Source organism: Dipteris shenzhenensis, chromosome 30 (assembly GCF_047967505.1).
Source record: "Dipteris shenzhenensis isolate YYH24624 ecotype China chromosome 30, Dip_SZ_1.0, whole genome shotgun sequence".
Lineage (NCBI taxonomy): Eukaryota > Viridiplantae > Streptophyta > Polypodiopsida > Gleicheniales > Dipteridaceae > Dipteris > Dipteris shenzhenensis.
This window is the reverse complement of record NC_141625.1, coordinates 25,773,235-25,790,528: the sequence shown is the minus strand read 5'-3', so window position 1 is coordinate 25,790,528 and position 17,294 is coordinate 25,773,235. Positions and strand designations below refer to the sequence as shown.

Below are 17,294 nucleotides of genomic sequence, written 5' to 3'. Positions count from 1 at the left end.
CCCCGATGAATGGGAAACAAGGAGTCAACCCTTGCAATTGACCTATAATCCAAAAATCCAAGGCTTTAACATTTGAATGGATTTTTGACAGAGAAACAGACGATTCGGCGCCCCAGAGAGACGAAACTTTTTCAAATCTCCACAGAATTATGCATGAGCTAACAGGGAGGGCTTTTTGGACCTTCAGAATATGATGGAACAGACGGTTTTGAAAACCATGATCCCAATCACCGAGTCCAACACACGGACCAAAAAACATGTTTGCAAACATACCTATTTGTAAACATAACCGGAGTGTAAATGATGAGCAACACAAAAGTTACCTCCTGAGTCCAATGGAACTGACAGATCTGCAAATGGTTGCTTCAAACTCGAGTTCCAACACACTAGCATAAAAACGTTGAAGCAGAGACAAAGAGTTAGAAATCCAATAAAACGATGCCAAATTCAAGAATGAAGGTGTCTTCGAACTTCCGAAGTGCAATCGACACCAAAAGCAAGCAATGGTTGCCTCTACAAGTCATTCCGGACTCTCAGTAGTCGAAAGGAACAGGGAAATCATCAAAATACGTCTTTTTTCTCCAAAACCACCTGTAGGCTTTCATACACCAGAATATGGATAATCACCCAATGGAGCTTCTCCTTCCTCCCACAGAGTTATAGCAACAGACTTCGGTCTCCAGACGCACACTCAGGCTCAACTAAAACAGTTGCGCTCTGATACCAAATGAGAGATCTCAACAACAGAAGCAGAATGAATGAAAGTGAGAGGGAAAGAAAGAAGAAAGAGCCACACAAGTTTTGGTGGGTACAAAACACCCTAATCTTCTATGTCATCCATATATATATATATATGTATTTGAGTATTGTATATAACTGAGATTAAGGTACAATGGCCTTTAAACCCCACACATCCCATATGGTCGACCAACTATCATTCAAGCAACGGCTAATTACCAAATCTCTTGGTAGCCATTGATGTCATAGCTACTTTACCCAACTCGTCACAAATGCCAAACAAGAACCATGCTCTGCATGCACATAAGTATCATCCAATAACACACTTTTTTGCTACTTGGCACCTTGCCAAGTGCCATCCACTCATACCCTTAACTTATGTGCCCATTAGATCCTATGTATTAAGGCCCTCTTATTGAACTTTAGGTAAATACTTACCCATCATAAACACTATGAACCCTCGCATGCCCATACGAATCCCATTGCAAGTCATGGACGTCGACAACCAGCCTTTCACCAATTTACTCAACTGCAAACACATGATACTAAACCAAAACTTGGTTTACAAACCATATATACATTTACATAGATTAGAACATTTCACTATCTCTCAAAAGACTGTTGTCGACCGATTCATCCAAGGTTCTAACCGAAAGGTAACACCTTAGTCCATGTTTGCACTTTTATTGTAATTATGATATTGTATTTACGCAGTTTTTGTAAATCATCTCTACAAAGTACATACGCATGCATTCCATATCGGTAGTTCTGTTCTATTCAGAGTCTACAAGGACGATATAGGTCTATTATGCTCAAGAGTTGGCTCCTTATCAAAAAATGCAAATTGCTCCATGCTGTGGTTGAGGCTCTTCTTTGTTGTTGTGGATTTGATCTTTGATATCCATTAACTCGACATGTTCAATTGGGATATGACGTAATTTGCTAGAGCCTACCTTGGGACTTGCAGTAGTTCAAAGAGTCAAGCTGGCAATTCGAGTCTTAATATTTTCAAGCCATACGGGTTTCTCGATTGATGATGTGCCCTAGATCAATGTTAAACACTGTACTGGAGAGAGTTTTATGCCAATGTGGGTAGCAGAGACTCTGCTGCTGTTGTAGATCATGGACATGTACATGTATACCACATTGAGATGCTGTCTTTATCAACAAATCTATTGATTAGAGATTTTCAACAGATCCATTAATAAGGGATTTTCAATCTAACAAGGTCTAATGAGTCTCGTGAATCTAGTCATTGTGTGTGCAATACCAGAAGCCCGAGTTCTGCCCAACCCTATAGCAAGCATTGCAAGTCAGGGATTGAGCAAGCCTGCAGGCCAGCAGGTGTAGAACATGCCACTAAAGCCAGACTGATCACCACATTATGCCCAGCCTACTGTATAACAGCATGCCAGCAGCACTGAATTGCATTTCTTGGGTGTGAGCCCTAAAGCATGACCGCCAATAGGAAGCATGCAGCCACAACTGAGAGGTGGTGCAAATTTTCATTTCTAGGAGGCCAGAAAGAGAATCAGAACAAGAGAAAAGGACAAGGAAACATTTCTTGCAGGTGCCAGCACCAAGGGATTTACTAGCATCAAGGGAAGTAAAAGCAAAAGCGAGAATCAGTCACAACACCCTGGAGACTCCATAAAATTCTGGGTGATCAAGGTCTATGACATCTTCAGAATTGTCAGGTTCAGAACAATCCAAGAGTGAATGTCTCGATGGCAGCATCCTCCATGACATCCTCATCATTTTCAGGGATCAGAATTTGGCAGTGAACAATGTGCACCTGACTCATCCCTGAGCGATATGCCAGTCTTCCCTCATTGCCTGTAGCTTTCACTGCATACCATACGTGATCGTCCAAGAGCATTCACCATCCTTACAACGTAGATCCAATGAAGGTGCAGAACAATTTAAACAACAATTTCATGCGTAGGAACATATTTGTCAAATTGAATTATTCTCACTAGTATGCCATGCTTGGTGGTCACTCACGCTCACTAAATTCCTGATTTCCTTTCCCCTGAGCTGAGGAAACAAGGCAGGCCGATTGCAAATTGGGACATCTGATTTACCATCTAATGTCGAAGGACAACGACAGTCAACGTTTTATATTACAAAATACCTACTGGATAATAGCATTTGAATAGCATAATATTCGTCATCATCTTAGGCCCTTCACATTGAGGCCAATTTCCAGTCAACCTTTGAAGTGGAAGATTAACATAGTCTGCTAGTGAAGCATGCATGATCAGAGTGCCTTATCCTCGCAACACATCCACGTGAAGGTGTAGAATAGCTATCTGCACAGAACGGCCAAGTTTAATGCAATTGAAGGACGTCAAGCTAGAAATACGAGCCATTGTCAAATTTGAGTACTGTCTGTGACTATGGCATAAAAAGAAGAGGTCACGATAATTGAAATCAGACCTTAATATCCTCCCTGAATGTAGTCACTCAAGCGTTTCAACTCCTCTCGATGTTCATCCACCACTGCACGCACCACATCTCCAATTGAAACCATCCCCTTCATCTTCTTGTCCGCCACAACAGGGATATGTCTGATGCGTTTGTCTAACACCCAGTGCACAGTGTCAATCGAAAGAAGTGCGAAATGACCACAATTTCCCGTAACAAATGAAAGTAATGAAGGAAAACCAGGCAACCATTTGCTTACCAGTCATCAACTCCATGGCTTTTAGGACTTTTGTATCGGGCGTAACTGTAATAAGTTTATTCTGCACACAGTAAATAGTTTCGAATGTTCATTCGCCAACGAACAGAAGAATCTGTCCCCCTTTCACTCTGCTTTGAACTCCAAAAGAAGAAGAGGTAAAAACTTACTTCTTCTGTCATGATATCGCCGACTTTGGTCGTCTTGGACGATCTGCCTTGCACAATTATCTTACGCAAATAATCTACGCCCAAAGGACAGACCCTCGAGATTTATTGACAACGAAATTGTAAGGAAACACGACTTTCTGAGACTTAAAGTCTTCGTTTGCGAAGCGGCTTTCATGCAAAAGGGAAACGCTGGAATTAAACGAGTGCTGATAAGGAAACCTTGATGCAGCATGTCAAACGAGGAGACAACCAAAATGGCAGCTAGAACTGACCTCTTTCCGTGATAATACCTTTGATCGAATCTTGAGCTCCCGGTTTGACGACCAAAAGCGCCCCGACATTGTTTTGCGTCATCTAGTAGCACGAAATAACAAGAGAGGGCATGAATTCGGTTCCAATCAACCAAACTCACGCTCGAAGCGAAACCCGAAAGACAAAACCACTTACGGACTTGACGGCGTCATAGACTGTGTCGTCCGTAGTGCAAAAAAGCCAGGAGCCGTCTGCGCTTTTGCCTTTCAATTTCAAAATGTCGGCGATGGTGGTACTCTCAAAGCCATGCTCCTCCAAACGTTGAGCCATGGACGATTCAAAGCGGCGAAGAAGAGCAGCGTTGCTCGACAAAGGGGATGCGACGCGAGTATGCTGGAGCAATCTTTGTGCGATGGCGTTTCCAGCGAAAGAAAGGGACCTTGCAACGCCTCGCATTGTGACGGACGGGGTTGTTCGCTGCTGCTGCGAGGCTGCTGCGATGGTGTCTGCAAATTTCGGAAGGAAAAAATTACTTGGAACTGTGGGAGAGGAATGGAAGGGACAGATGTGTGTTGTGAAAAAGGGGAAGCAAGCCGGAAAAACGAAAGCAAAAGAGCGAGGGAATTGCAAAGGAAGCGATCCAAAAGAAGAAGATGGTAAAGAATTGCATGAGCACTGTGCTCTCAGGAAAAAAACTATGTTTACGAAGATCAGCAAGCTCGGATTCTTGGATTGTCGTGATCTTTCCGACATCTCTCTCGATCCCTCTCCGTCTCGATCTCTTTGAATTCTTGCTTTGTCTTTGGATTGCCGTGATCTTTCCGACATCTCTCTCGATCCCTCTCCGTCTCCTTCTCTTTCAATTCTTGCTTTCTCTACTTTCATCTCTGTGTGCCTCTCTCTCTGTCTCTCTCTTTCTTCCATCTCCCTCCCCCCTCAAGACAATCACGTTTGGAATCCTCTCTTCGGTAACTGCATCTCTCTCCCTATCTCTTTCGATTGCTCTCTTCAGTAACATTATCAACTTCCTCTCTCTCTCTCTCTCTCTCTCTCTCTCTCTCTGTTTCTCTGTCTCTCTCTCACGCTCTCTCTTTCTCCGTGTCTCTCTCTCTCAGACACACACACACACGCTTTTTTTTTTGTTGAAATCTCGTAGACACACACACACCCACCCACACAAATTTCGTTACCTTTATCACGATCAGCAGCTCCTCAAGTGATCACATTTTCTAATTCTGCCTGTGTCTTCGGATCACGTTCTCTCTATCTCTCTCCTCTCTCTCTTTCTTTCTTTTTTTCTTTTCTCTCTCTCTCTCTCTCTCTCTCTCTCTCACACACACACACGCAACATACCTCTATCACGATCAGCAAGCTTCTTCGACCTCGATCACGAACGTTTGATTCCTTCTCTCTCTCTCTCTGTCTCTCTGTCTCTCTCTCTCACAGTCTTTTTTTGGTGAAATTCGCTCGCTCACTCTCGCCGGACAGCTTCACACAAAACCAACGACCGAAAAAGAAGACGTCTCTCAGTCACTGACCCAAGACAGGCACTGGAGCTGGCGCCCGTACTAAATCCGATGAAAGGGTACCGGAAGACAAAGGGCACAACCTGGAAGAGGCAAAATCGAAGTGTTCAGGGAAGCAAACAAATGGAATGCGAATCGAACCAAAACAGGACGGAATTGCGTCCAAAATGCAACGCAAAAACAGACCAAATACTGCAAAATTGCAAATCCCGAAGAGAGAGAAAACGCAGACCACGAATTTAAGAGAGAGAATGAGAGCGCACTGAGCAGTCGTGCGTTACGGCACACCAATTTCTATTTATTTATTTATTTATTTTATTATTCATAAGTACCCGAAAAATCTTTTTTTAATTTCCCAACTTTCTTTTTCCAGATAAAGATCTGAGCGCCACATCGGCTGCCACGTGGCGGATAAATATGACACGTACACTTGACACGTGGCATGGACCATCATTATCATGTTCCGCTTTTAACCTTCACATTAAAAACATCCCACACTCCATTTTTATGGTGCCTTGAAAAACTAAGGCCAATGGCCAATGATCTAGATTTTCTGCAAGAGCCCAAGCACACGCCAATCGGCCGAGGATCTGGGTTTTCTAGAGGAGGAGAAGCCACAACTCAAGTCTCTTCCTCAAGCATGCGCCGAGGATCTGGGTTTTCTAGAGGAGGAGAAGCAACCTTCTAATAAAAGAACTTATCTTTTTTGGAAAAAAAATTCATGTAAGCTTTAAAAAAAACTTTTAAAATATTACATGTGGAGATTCATAGTGGAGATTCCAATTCTCTACTATAGCACTAACTCTAAGGAAGCACTCCTAATAAAGATGACCCTCCAATGGTTTTTCCATCCCAAAACCTGAATTTTCCACTAAATTGCCAAAAATCTTAGCTAATATTTTAAAGTCTAAGTAGAATCTTAGCCGTATTTCTCGATTCAACTGGTGCAAAATATACTACAAGGTGGGATTCTTTTAATATTTCTAGGAAGTGGTTTCCTATTGAATGGCCGTTGAACAACAAGTTTGAAATTCTAACAAACAAGTTAATAAGATGAGACTCAAATGCTAGTTATTTTTAGCACTTTTAGGAAGCGGTTTCCTAATGAATGGCTATAGTTTTCAATTCCAAGAGACGAGTTAATAAAGATGAGGCTTTCCTTTCCCACTTTTGGGCTTCCCAGTAATGAACCCTTCACCTCTCCCTAGATTGCACACACACAAACACACACACACACTAGTACATGAGCGCGCGCGCACACACACACACACAGAGTAGTCCATAAGTCCATAAGGTGAGGCTCTTTTCCCCAATTTCGGGATTCCTAGGAATGAACCCTATAGCCTCTCCCTCTAAATCAATTTTGCATCCCAAAACCTATGGGTTACTAATATTTACACTAAATTACCAAAAATCTTAGCTGGTCTTTTAAAGCCTAATTAGAATGTTAGCCGATTTCTCAATTCAACGGTGCAAAATACAATGTAGGGTGGGGGGTTTCTAGTACTTCTAGGAAGTGGTTTCCTATTGAATGGCCATGAAATAATAAGGTGGAAATTGTAACGAACAAGTAAATAAGCTAAGGCTCAAATACTAGTCTAAAGGTTGGTTGTTTTTAGCACTTTTAGGAAGTGGTTTCCTAATGAATGGCCATAGTTTTAAATTATGGCCATTTAAACCACTTGAATGACAAGTTGATAGTTTTAGCCATAGCTTTAAATTATAGTTTTAGGAAAAGAGAGCCTCGCCTTATCAACTTGTCATTCAAGTGGCTCTCATTTCCTAGTTTTGCGCTTCCTAGGAATGAACCCATGACCTCTTCCTAGATTGTACACAAACACACACGAGTGCATGAGTAGATAACGTGAGGCTATCTTTTCCCAATTTTGGGCTCTTTTTTCCCGGATTCGGGTTTCCTAGGAACGATCCTTACAGCCTCTCTCTAGATTGCACACATACACTAGCCATTCTCTTTCTCTACATCTCTCCATGACTCACATAGTTCTATATCTCGATCTCTCTGTCTTTTCACTATACATTGCTTTGTATGCTTGATTAACTATCTTTAAAATGAAACAAGCAACTTCTTTCCCTACCCACTAGAGTGGTCTTTTCCATAAACTTGCTGAATTGCATTCCAATTTTCTTGGGCTTCATCTGCCATGAAGCCATGGAATTGAACATCCATCACACCATGGTTCCTCATTACAAGATTTAATGTCTCCCAAATTTTAATCTGGGCTATTGCATCTTTGCCTTTCATTTCACAAATGGCTATTGTCTATAGACTTTGTGCACTACAGCAATAAAAGTTTATTTAACATTATTCAAAAAATCAGTATTCAAATCAAGTGTATGGTGTTCAATGTGCCATTGTCGACCACCCACGCACCCTACGCACATGATCAAAGCAAATCCAATATTGTTGCAAATCTCCTCCTTCTTGCATCCTTCTCACCAAATCAACACCTGATGCTGGTCCAATAGTGGACATTTTAAAAATGCAACATCTATCATGGATAGTATCCATTAATTGCCTAGGAAACAAGGAAGCATGAAAGTATTCATACTGACACTTAGATTTTAGCTTCAAAATAGAATCCATTGAATCATCAGCTAGATTTGAAGCTACTCTGAATGTCTCAATCCATCTCCATAGTCTACACAAAGAATTCTTTATTAGTTTCTTTTTAAACAACATCAACAACAAAACATTGAAAAGAGATCAAAGACCCACATACCTCCTTTGATTCATCAAGGGCTCCAAATGTAATAACAAATTATCAAAGTTCCCACTATCCATCAACTATGTGGCATTATCACCAGCAGTAATTATGCTATGTAGGATTATATCCCTAGTCACCTTTGTCTCCACTCTTCTTTGTCCTATTCCATGGAGCTTTTCAATATACTCCTCCACCAAGTTTCTCACGACATTGACATGCTTGCTACATTCTCCCTTTTCAACTTCATGACTATGGCTGCCCAAATGGACAATAAGTCTGGTATACCTCAGATTAGATGGGATAACATAGTATATCTTTGATGCATAATCTGCTTCACGTAATGGCAACTTATTGCAATGAAAGCACCAAAATCCTCCATGCTCCCTTTTCACTCTATGCTCGAAACAAGGATTATCAAATATCCCTTTCCAATGAATTGTATTCTGTTTTTGCCTCCACTTTAAAAACCACAATCTACATTGTCCGCAAAGAAATGCTCCCCCACAATATGACAGTCTCATATCTCCATTGAATCCAGATATACTTGTAGTCTTATATCGGACCCATGGATGTCCATCTTTGCTCTAGTCCATTCCAGTCATAGAGCAAGTATTTGCATTGACAAGAGGCAACTCAAAAATACAATTACCATCATATAGAGGTGGAAGTTCTTAGACAGGTACTATGTTTCCAATCTCGTCTATAAATTCTCTTAACTTGTTCTTTAATGGTAATCGCTTAATCAAGGTCTCCAAATGTAGAGCTGGAGTATCCAACTTATTGGGAAGTGGAGCATCTGATTTGTTAAGCTTGCTATTTTCCAATTGAATGAAGGCAAGACACTTAGACAAATCAAAATGGTACTTTATCTTCCAAGTCATAAATCTTTTGCTTACCATGACCGACATCCCTTTTTGAATCATGCTTGGAACAATTTCTTCCTTCTACTTGCACACAATAAGAGAGAATGCTCAACAACAATGAAGCATTTTGAATCTGAAAATACTACCTCCTCACAGGGTATATGAAGAGAAGGACTGTAGTTTGGTTGAGCAATGATGTGAGCTACTTTGACACTGCCAGATTTCAATGAAAATGCTACATTATCGAGAACTTTAGTATGATGCTCTTCTTCAACCTCCGTGTTGCCATATAGAAAGCATATATGCTCCATGTCCTTACTCAAGAGATATGGATAAGAGAGAACAAGTTCACAGCAAGAAGTCGAGTGGAGGCTTAAGGAGAGTAGCTTAAAAGAACGAATTTGTAGGGGCACAGATACGTTTCAAAATGAAGTAAAGTGATACCTATCTCTTCACCTTTCCACTCTCTCTATTTCCCCTAAATATTGTCTTTCTACCTCTCCCTCAGGTTTCTCTATTCTACTCAGGTTACCCTCCCCCAATTCATGAGTGCCAGTTGATTGCAAGTGAAAATAGTAAAGTTGGCACCTTATTAAAGATAAGCATCAATTGTCTTGTCCCTCATGGGATCTTGTTCTAACTTACTATAGAATGAATATTGCAATCTTAGCTAGGTGATTGATGCATTGCAATGTTAGCTAGGTGATTGATGCATTGCGATGGGTTGTGTAGCACTTGCAATGTAGCTTGCAACATGACTTTGTTCTTCAACTTGGAGCGATGGACAACAACAAGCTTGTAGATATTGTAAGGAGGGCGGCCCTTGAAATGGAATTCACTTTTGTTGTGTTAATTTATAATGATCAATCCAAACATTGTGCTTTATTTAGATTTAAAAAGCTGTTAGTTTTTTTTTTTTGGAAATTCAATCCACAACATTGTGCTAATGCCTTGGGTTACCCTCTCCCTTAGGCTTCCCTATTCTACTTGTGTTACTTGGGTTTCCCTATTCTACTTTCATCCGTCCTTGTATTCTACTTGGGTTACCCTAATCTATGCATGTTACCCTTCCCCTACCCATTGGTTACCCTCCCCCTCCCTACGCTTCCCAAACTCCACTCCTTACCCTATGCTCCACATCTACGCTCTCCATGCTCCTTCCCTCTCCACACTCCCTACCCTTCTCTACGCTCCCATTTATGCTTCTTCTCTCCCTACACTCCCTATCTACTCCCCCTTTCTATGCACTCTTCCTCTCTATGCTCCCTCCCTATGGTTCCTACCCGATCTCTACTCTCTCTATCCTATTTTCTTATATGCACTCTATCCTCCTATCTGCCCTCTCTCTACTATCCTTCTTCCTTGGGCTCCATAGTTATGTTACACGCTCTATCCTCCTTTCACTCCCGACTCTCTATCTTCCCAACGCCCTATATCCTCAGCCCTTGGCTCACCTAAGAGCCATGTTATAGCCACCACAGCTACCTTCCTTGCCTCATTGCTGCCCTCCTCGCTCCCCCACAGCCTCTATGGTCTTGACACAGATGCTCTGCGGTCTTGATGTTTGTGTACTTAAGCCCATAAAGCTTTGTGGAGTTGCTATTTCAATGACGTCCCGTGAAGCTTTATGAAGCTACTGTGAAGAAATCATAACTGTTACACTCCAAAGCTACTCCTCAATCTCACGTGTAAGGCCTTTTAAACAAGGAGAAGCAATATCCCCAGACATAGTTCGTTGGCTATACTTCTTTTTTTATTATAAGACCTTTCACACTCGTTGTTTGCCGCTTCCACCCACCAAATCTTGGAACTATGATTTATCTCTAGAACGATCATAGCCACTTTAGCGTTGCACACGCATAGTTCGTAACCTTTTTTAAGAAATCTGTCTTCTCTTGGTTGTGAAATCATTTTCCCCACTTGGGGAGAGATGGGAGGTTTGGCAGCCTAGAGCCCTATTTTATGCCAGCGGGAGCTTAGAAGACTTCACATCTGTTTGGACATGGTTGAGGCAGAAAGTTGTAGAGAGGGGAACCTCTAGATGAAACGTGTATGGGAGCTAGGTTGTGGAGGGTTGTATAGTTGAATAATTTTTTCAAAACAAGGTGAGCTTGGTACAAAAACTTTGCTTGCTACTGGATGGGTTTTTCCTAAATACACCCTCCAACATAGCTTGGCGCGGCGAGCTATAGAGGGGCAAAAAACAAAAGACAAATTGTTGAAAATAGAAGTCATTGTGGGCCACAAAAATGGGAAAAGGGGGCTCCTAGGAGGCCACAATATCGTGGCCTCCTGGGAGCCCCCTTTTCCTATTGTTGTGGCCCTTAGTGAGGCTGAAGGAATGCCCAAATATGCCCCCTTTAGATCAACTAGCCTTAGTTGGCACTTTTTTTTCCCCTCTTCTTAGCCTAATAGGCCTCCATAGGGGTTTTAAAAAAGGGTAAAGGAGGCTCCCAAAAGGCCACGATATCACGGCCTTCTAGGAGCCCCATTTACCATATTTTTTGGCCCCTATGGAGGCTGAAGCATTGCCTAAATGATAATGGGAGATGTCTTTTGGAGTAGCTGACACACCAGTAACAATCCTTGAAATTCCCTTTGAGGACAAATCCTAAGTCCCTTCAAATGGAAAGAGAAGGTTTTAAAAAAAAGGGCACAAGGGGCCTCACAAGAGGCCGCAATATTGCGGCCTCCTGTGCAGCCCCTTTGCCCTTTTTTTTGTCCTTTCACATATGCCTTTTATTCGTAAAAAACAATGAGTAAATGAGGCTTTACATAGTCCTCTTCCATTTTATTCCCCAATGTCCCCAGATTCTCTTTATGCACTACCGTCACCTCTGACACCACTTGAGATGCCATCAATAGAAATGGACCCAATCTTTGATTTTGAATATCAAGATCCAGATAATCCAAATTGCACTCCCAATCCAATAATGGGTATGATTTGATGTAATACCAGTTCCTAGTAACCCCAAATTAATAAATTTTTGTCACTCTTAGGTGTTTGACATACTTATAAACACTTTGTAAAAAATGCTAGCTCCTTGAAATCAATTTTATTTTCAAGCATGCTAGATAAAGTTTCATATCTTAGTACTGTCTGGGTGAAAGACTGTGTTACCATACATTTTTCAGCATTTTGTAATCACATGTAATAGTTTTTTGTGCTCTTTATATTTTTAGATAATAATCCTATGAGTCTACCTGAAGCTCAAGAGAGGAAATAACCAAAAAACAGGTGTCTCAATAAAAGATTCATCCTCACTTTGTTTTTTTTTTCAACTTCTTACCCTTCAACTCGTCTTTAGCTTGGATTTCTTCTTTTGAACTTATCTCATGCATATCATCATCCACAAAATCATCATCATCTACAAAGGATGTAGTTTTTGAAATGTTTGGCAGCAACAAATTTCCTTTGTCAAAGCTGTATCAACCGACAAGACTTCAAAATATTATGTTGAGTCAGTGCTATAATCATTTAGTCATTGAATTAAAGTACGCACCCTAACTGCAACATGCTCTTGGAGGACTTCTTTCGCTTCTTCATTGGCCTCCTTGTGTTGGAATTCTTTTCCTATCTCTACATCATGGACTTTCTCTATTGTTGTCACCATAGCAAGCTTATGTAGTGACTTGGTCATCACCATTCTAAAATAATTTTTATTAATGCTAACACTATTTAAATACAACTCCTAAAAAAATGTTTTAATCATTAAAACATAACTTCCAAATTACACAAATGTATATCTTCCCTCCCCATTCTCTCTCTCTCTCTCTCTCTCTCTCTTTGGTAAAATAACCCAATAGGCATAACCTAAAACATCACTGATGCAACTACTATGAAGATAGCTTTATTCACATAGAAAGACATAGGAAAATTTTGTAACCATAAATCCTATGTTCGAGATATTTTGTTTTATATAATGTTCTTTCGAAGACTTTTCAAAGTTGTTTGTATCTAACATAGTGTCTCTTAGGGCTGCCCTTGAAAGTTTCCCCAAAAGAATGCTAGCTCGTATACTTCAATTCCAAAATAAAAGATGAAAAAAAAAAGTATTGAGTACTGAGGCTTCAAAATCCAAAAATCATTTTTTTCTTCATCCCTCTCTAACATACCTCATTGGTGAGCTATGCCGGTGATGGTTTAAAAATAAACTTTTTTTTTTTTCTTCCCATGGTTCACTGATTAGATATGTGTATGCACACAATTCAATTTACGTGAAAGGATATAAGGCTTGCAGTGTAAAGAAAGCATTATAAATTTCATGGCAATGATAATATGCTATTGATGAAGTCTGTTCCAAGATGAGGAGAAAAAAAAACCATGCGTTTTCACCCGTACGTGGAGACATCTACGAACTTTCTTTCTCAAGTGAATCTAACATATTGGATCCTCCTTTGCACGCATGGAGTAGAGTAAAAGTACACATTAAGCTTTGCGCAGAGCAACAAAGTTTTTGAGGAAAATCATTCTCTTTCCATCGCAACAAGGGTCTGAATCTAATCTATTCACAAGGCCTAGTTCATAGACAGCCATCGTATAGACAAGACTGTACAAAAACACATGTTTATCCAACGAAAGATACTACAAAGACTTGCAATGTTAGAAGCAACATATTACATTCCAAAAAAGATGAGATCCATTTGCCTGCTCTGAGAAAATGAATTGTGTCACCCTTTCTTTCGGATCTAACCTCCCATTCTTCCCTTTTTCGCTCCATCTGGTTGCTTAGCCAAAGATGGAGAAATCTACTATAGATCTGGATACTCCCTCCCTAGAGGGCCTCGGGAATCCACTTTGAAACTTGAGTGAATTCCTTCCTGCCTTTGATATTCCTGATGCTCCCAAGCAGAATTGCCACTCACTTTTCCTGAGGGATGACTATCCCCTTCTCTTTGTGTTCTCTAGAGGGTCTTTCTCTCTTTTTGGTGAGTAGTGGCCACCTTTCAGCTTCATCATAGTTTCTCCATCCTTCCAAGACTTCTTATAGGTTGCGCACTCCCACACATTGCCTTATTTCCTTCACACAATGAGAGGATTAGCATAGGATAATTTGACAATCAATGCCCTTATATTATATAACTAGATCCGGGCAGGCAGCGGTATTGAGAAAGAAGAGAGATTGCATGAAGAAAGTAAAAAGTTCCATTGAACTTGATCACAGTGTAAGTGTTGAGGGTATTTATTTATTATTCAATGAACCTTAGCTCTTTCCTATCAGCATACATCACGTTGCATTTTATACATAGCACATTGCATTTAGAATTAGCACTTTGCATGCAAATAGACTTTTTTCTCATTTTATAGCCACACATTAAAATTATTGAAACAAGAGAGTATAGGTACTCGTGAGCACTGCCTTCTATATTTAATAAAAAGTTTTACAATGTTCACATTATCCTATTTTAGGATAGAATGTATACACTAAGTTCCCACATAAACAAAACAAGTCTAACAGTATTTACTGTTTCAATATATTATAAAAAAATGTGACGAAATTTACATGCCAAGTTTCCATATAAATGAACAAGTCTGTGAGCATTCACAGAGTTCGGCAGCAATAAGTGCCGAGGTGAATAGTAGAAAAGGCATATGGTGATTTGGAGGCGAAGGAGGAGAAGAATCCAAACAGGGAATTGGGTGATTATAATTTTGAGAAGGTAGAGCTTTCCTCAGAAGTGCTAGATGAAATTAGGCTGGGGCGCCTATCCTTGCAATTTTCGAAAGGAGAAGCTCAAGAGTTTTTGCACATCTCTACGCAAGCAGCAACATCGAATCGCCTGCACACTTCCTTCACTCTGGATGGAATGAATCATCATCAAATAAAGCAGCCAATGTATATGTGGAGGATATAAAGGGTCCAGAAAGTCTGGCTAACAGCAAGGATCCTATCGTAAGTAGGAAAGGCAATTTTGCAAAGGCAATCAAGCTCCCCAAGGCTTCGATAGTTGTATCAAATAAAAGTATGGAAAGCAGTGTCCCTAAGACTCATGCTGCTATCCAATAGCTAGATATTGTTGTACAAGAGCCTGTAAAGAGAGGCGTTGGTCGCCCTCCCATGCATTCTCAACAGCAAGTCCCACAAAAACCTAAAGATGCAGAGGCACCAAACCCACCTCGCTTCGTGAATTTAAACCGTGTTTGCCTGCCTCTGTTCAACACTGTTTCCAAGTGAAGAGGGGGAAGAAAAGGAGAATAGCACTATATACAAGGAAACATCATGATCACTATTGAGACACCATTTGCAAAAAAAATCTTGCACATAAGCTTCCTTCGTAGCTCGCAAACCAAGCATGCCTTCCTTTCCACCCAACCTCTGCTCATATCACTGCTTGCCCACACCACCCACCTCTTACAACTCTCCCCTAGCCCCTTAGAGCTCCAGGGGCTCTCCTCACTTTCGCACCACTGCCACCTTTTAGTCGTCAAACAGCTTGCAGGTTGATTCAGAGTTGCCTTATGGAGGTTTTCTCAGATAAACAGACTATGCGCAATTGGACTAGAGCCAGAAGGAAGCAAGGACTCTGCATCGCTTTAGTTCCCATGATGGGTTTCTTGCATGCCATCTCTCTCTCGTCCAGGATGCTAAAATGTGAGTGGATGTGGTCGTGGTGTCCATCTACGTGAATCCAGGGCAGTTTGCCCCCAGCGAAGACATTACCACTTACCCCAGAGACATTGCAGGGGATTTGAAAAAGTTGGAGGTTGGTGTATTGTCTCCTCATCCATTCGAGTGTCTGGCGAGACGTTAATATAAGCATGGAGGTGGTCTTGACTCCTGATGAATGGCTGCTATGTATTGATAACATTGCCAAGCCTGGATTCTGCTTCCGCTTTCTTTCCCCACCCAGTGTCATCACCTTCCCCCTCTGCCTCCTTTGCAAGGAACGTTTCTTACGAAAACCATTCCTTGCATCCCCAACCTTGATTCAAAATTATACATAGGTTTCATGACTGAATTTGTGTATCTCCGCCTACTAAAATAGATGACATATTTCTTGAAAGCAATTGCAATCGCAGACATCAAATTGTTAAAGCTAATTGCGCTTGCACACTTGGTCTTTACTAAGTGATATAATTTCGAATGGACAAACACAAACAATCAAAATATGAAGATGTAATAGCCCACCTCTGTAAATTCTTGGACAAAACTTTCACAACTCCTCAAAGCTTCCTCTCGGACAAGCCTCATAATCAAAATTTTGCAACTCCTCAAAGCCTCTTCTCGCTCAACAAATCCGACTCGCCATAGATGCCAGCAATTTTCCACAAAACGAACGCTCCACAAACACCACCAAAAACACTCAAAAACTAAAACAGAAACCCAAGACACCCATGAACCAACAAAAAAAGAAACATTGCCACGTGGCAGCAAACGGTGAGGGACACTTTTTGGCCCTGCAAGGGTCCTAAGGGATGAGTGGTTATTAAGTTGCTAATCAGGGCCATTTGGTCACTTTGACCTTGCAAATTATGGTTAGTATGAGGCTTAAATGTGGGTTAGTAGAAGTTTAAGGGCTTCTAATGTGTTTAGGGTTTAAGGTTTTTGTTTGCTTATGGAGGCCCTAAATGCTTTTGTCTTTTATTCCTAAAGCTTTTGTCTTTTGCTAGGTATTTCTCTCTAAAGATGGAGGCTCTCTTTGTCTCTTGTATGACCCACAAATAGGCATGTCCCCACTTTTATTTAATGGCCCATCCACCACACACATACACCTTTTCACCTCTTTTCTCTCCTTTCTTTCACTCATCTACCTTTCTCCAAATTCCTTCACCTTCACTTGCTCCTTCCAATTTACACCTATAGTTTCCTTTCACAAGTTATTCTAAATATTTATCTAGCTACTTACACTTGGACTTATAATGACATTTCAAAAGGCAGGGCGATAGTCGAAATGGGTACGCATTTCAGCTCATGCTTGGTTGGCGTTTGACTGCCAGAGCTCACAGCTGAGCCAACATCCTTTCATCATGCACTTGCCGACGTGGGGAAGCTCTCTTATTAGTTCCATCTCGGTGAGTCGTCTGCAGCAATCAAGCGCTCAGCTCATGGCCATCTTCCCCAACGCATTATTACCCTTGTGGTTATGAAGATCCTAACGGCAGAAGAATTTGCAAATCACGTCGGTATGATCGCACCACAAGCTGCACGTTTCTTGTGCGGTCATACCCACAATCACGCATGTTAACTTACTCACTTGGAACGGCACTGAGAGTTAGCGCGGCCAGCTGATTCCTACTCCAACCGGAATTTCGTATCGTGGCGGCTTCTGTGCAGAGAATTGAGCAAGCAAAACTTTATTTTCGATTTGTTTGCAATGTAGTCTTATGTAATATG

The 17,294-nt window shown here is 41.1% G+C and overlaps 1 protein-coding gene across 5 annotated transcripts; it reads right to left on the bottom strand.

Annotated features, from left to right (window-relative positions):
- Nucleotides 1-2,417: 2,417 nt before the first annotated feature.
- Nucleotides 2,418-5,619, bottom strand: LOC147881892 (CBS domain-containing protein CBSX3, mitochondrial-like). Of its 5 annotated transcripts, none has more exons than XM_087401563.1 (8): nt 5,602-5,619; nt 5,382-5,452; nt 4,039-4,349; nt 3,864-3,945; nt 3,592-3,665; nt 3,425-3,485; nt 3,178-3,321; nt 2,418-3,050 (listed from the first exon to the last, which is right to left on the bottom strand). In XM_087401563.1, exons 3-7 carry the CDS (start codon nt 4,297-4,299, stop codon nt 3,179-3,181), a joined length of 621 nt encoding a protein of 206 aa, XP_087257689.1. In that variant the 5' UTR covers nt 4,300-4,349; nt 5,382-5,452; nt 5,602-5,619; the 3' UTR covers nt 2,418-3,050; nt 3,178. The 5 variants fall into 5 exon arrangements, with proteins under 5 accessions (XP_087257689.1, XP_087257691.1, XP_087257690.1 ...); XM_087401560.1 differs by lacking the exons at nt 5,382-5,452; nt 5,602-5,619 and adding exons at nt 5,197-5,331; nt 5,453-5,595 and having other exon boundaries at nt 2,419-3,050; XM_087401565.1 differs by lacking the exon at nt 5,602-5,619 and having other exon boundaries at nt 5,433-5,536.
- Nucleotides 5,620-17,294: the final 11,675 nt, after the last annotated feature.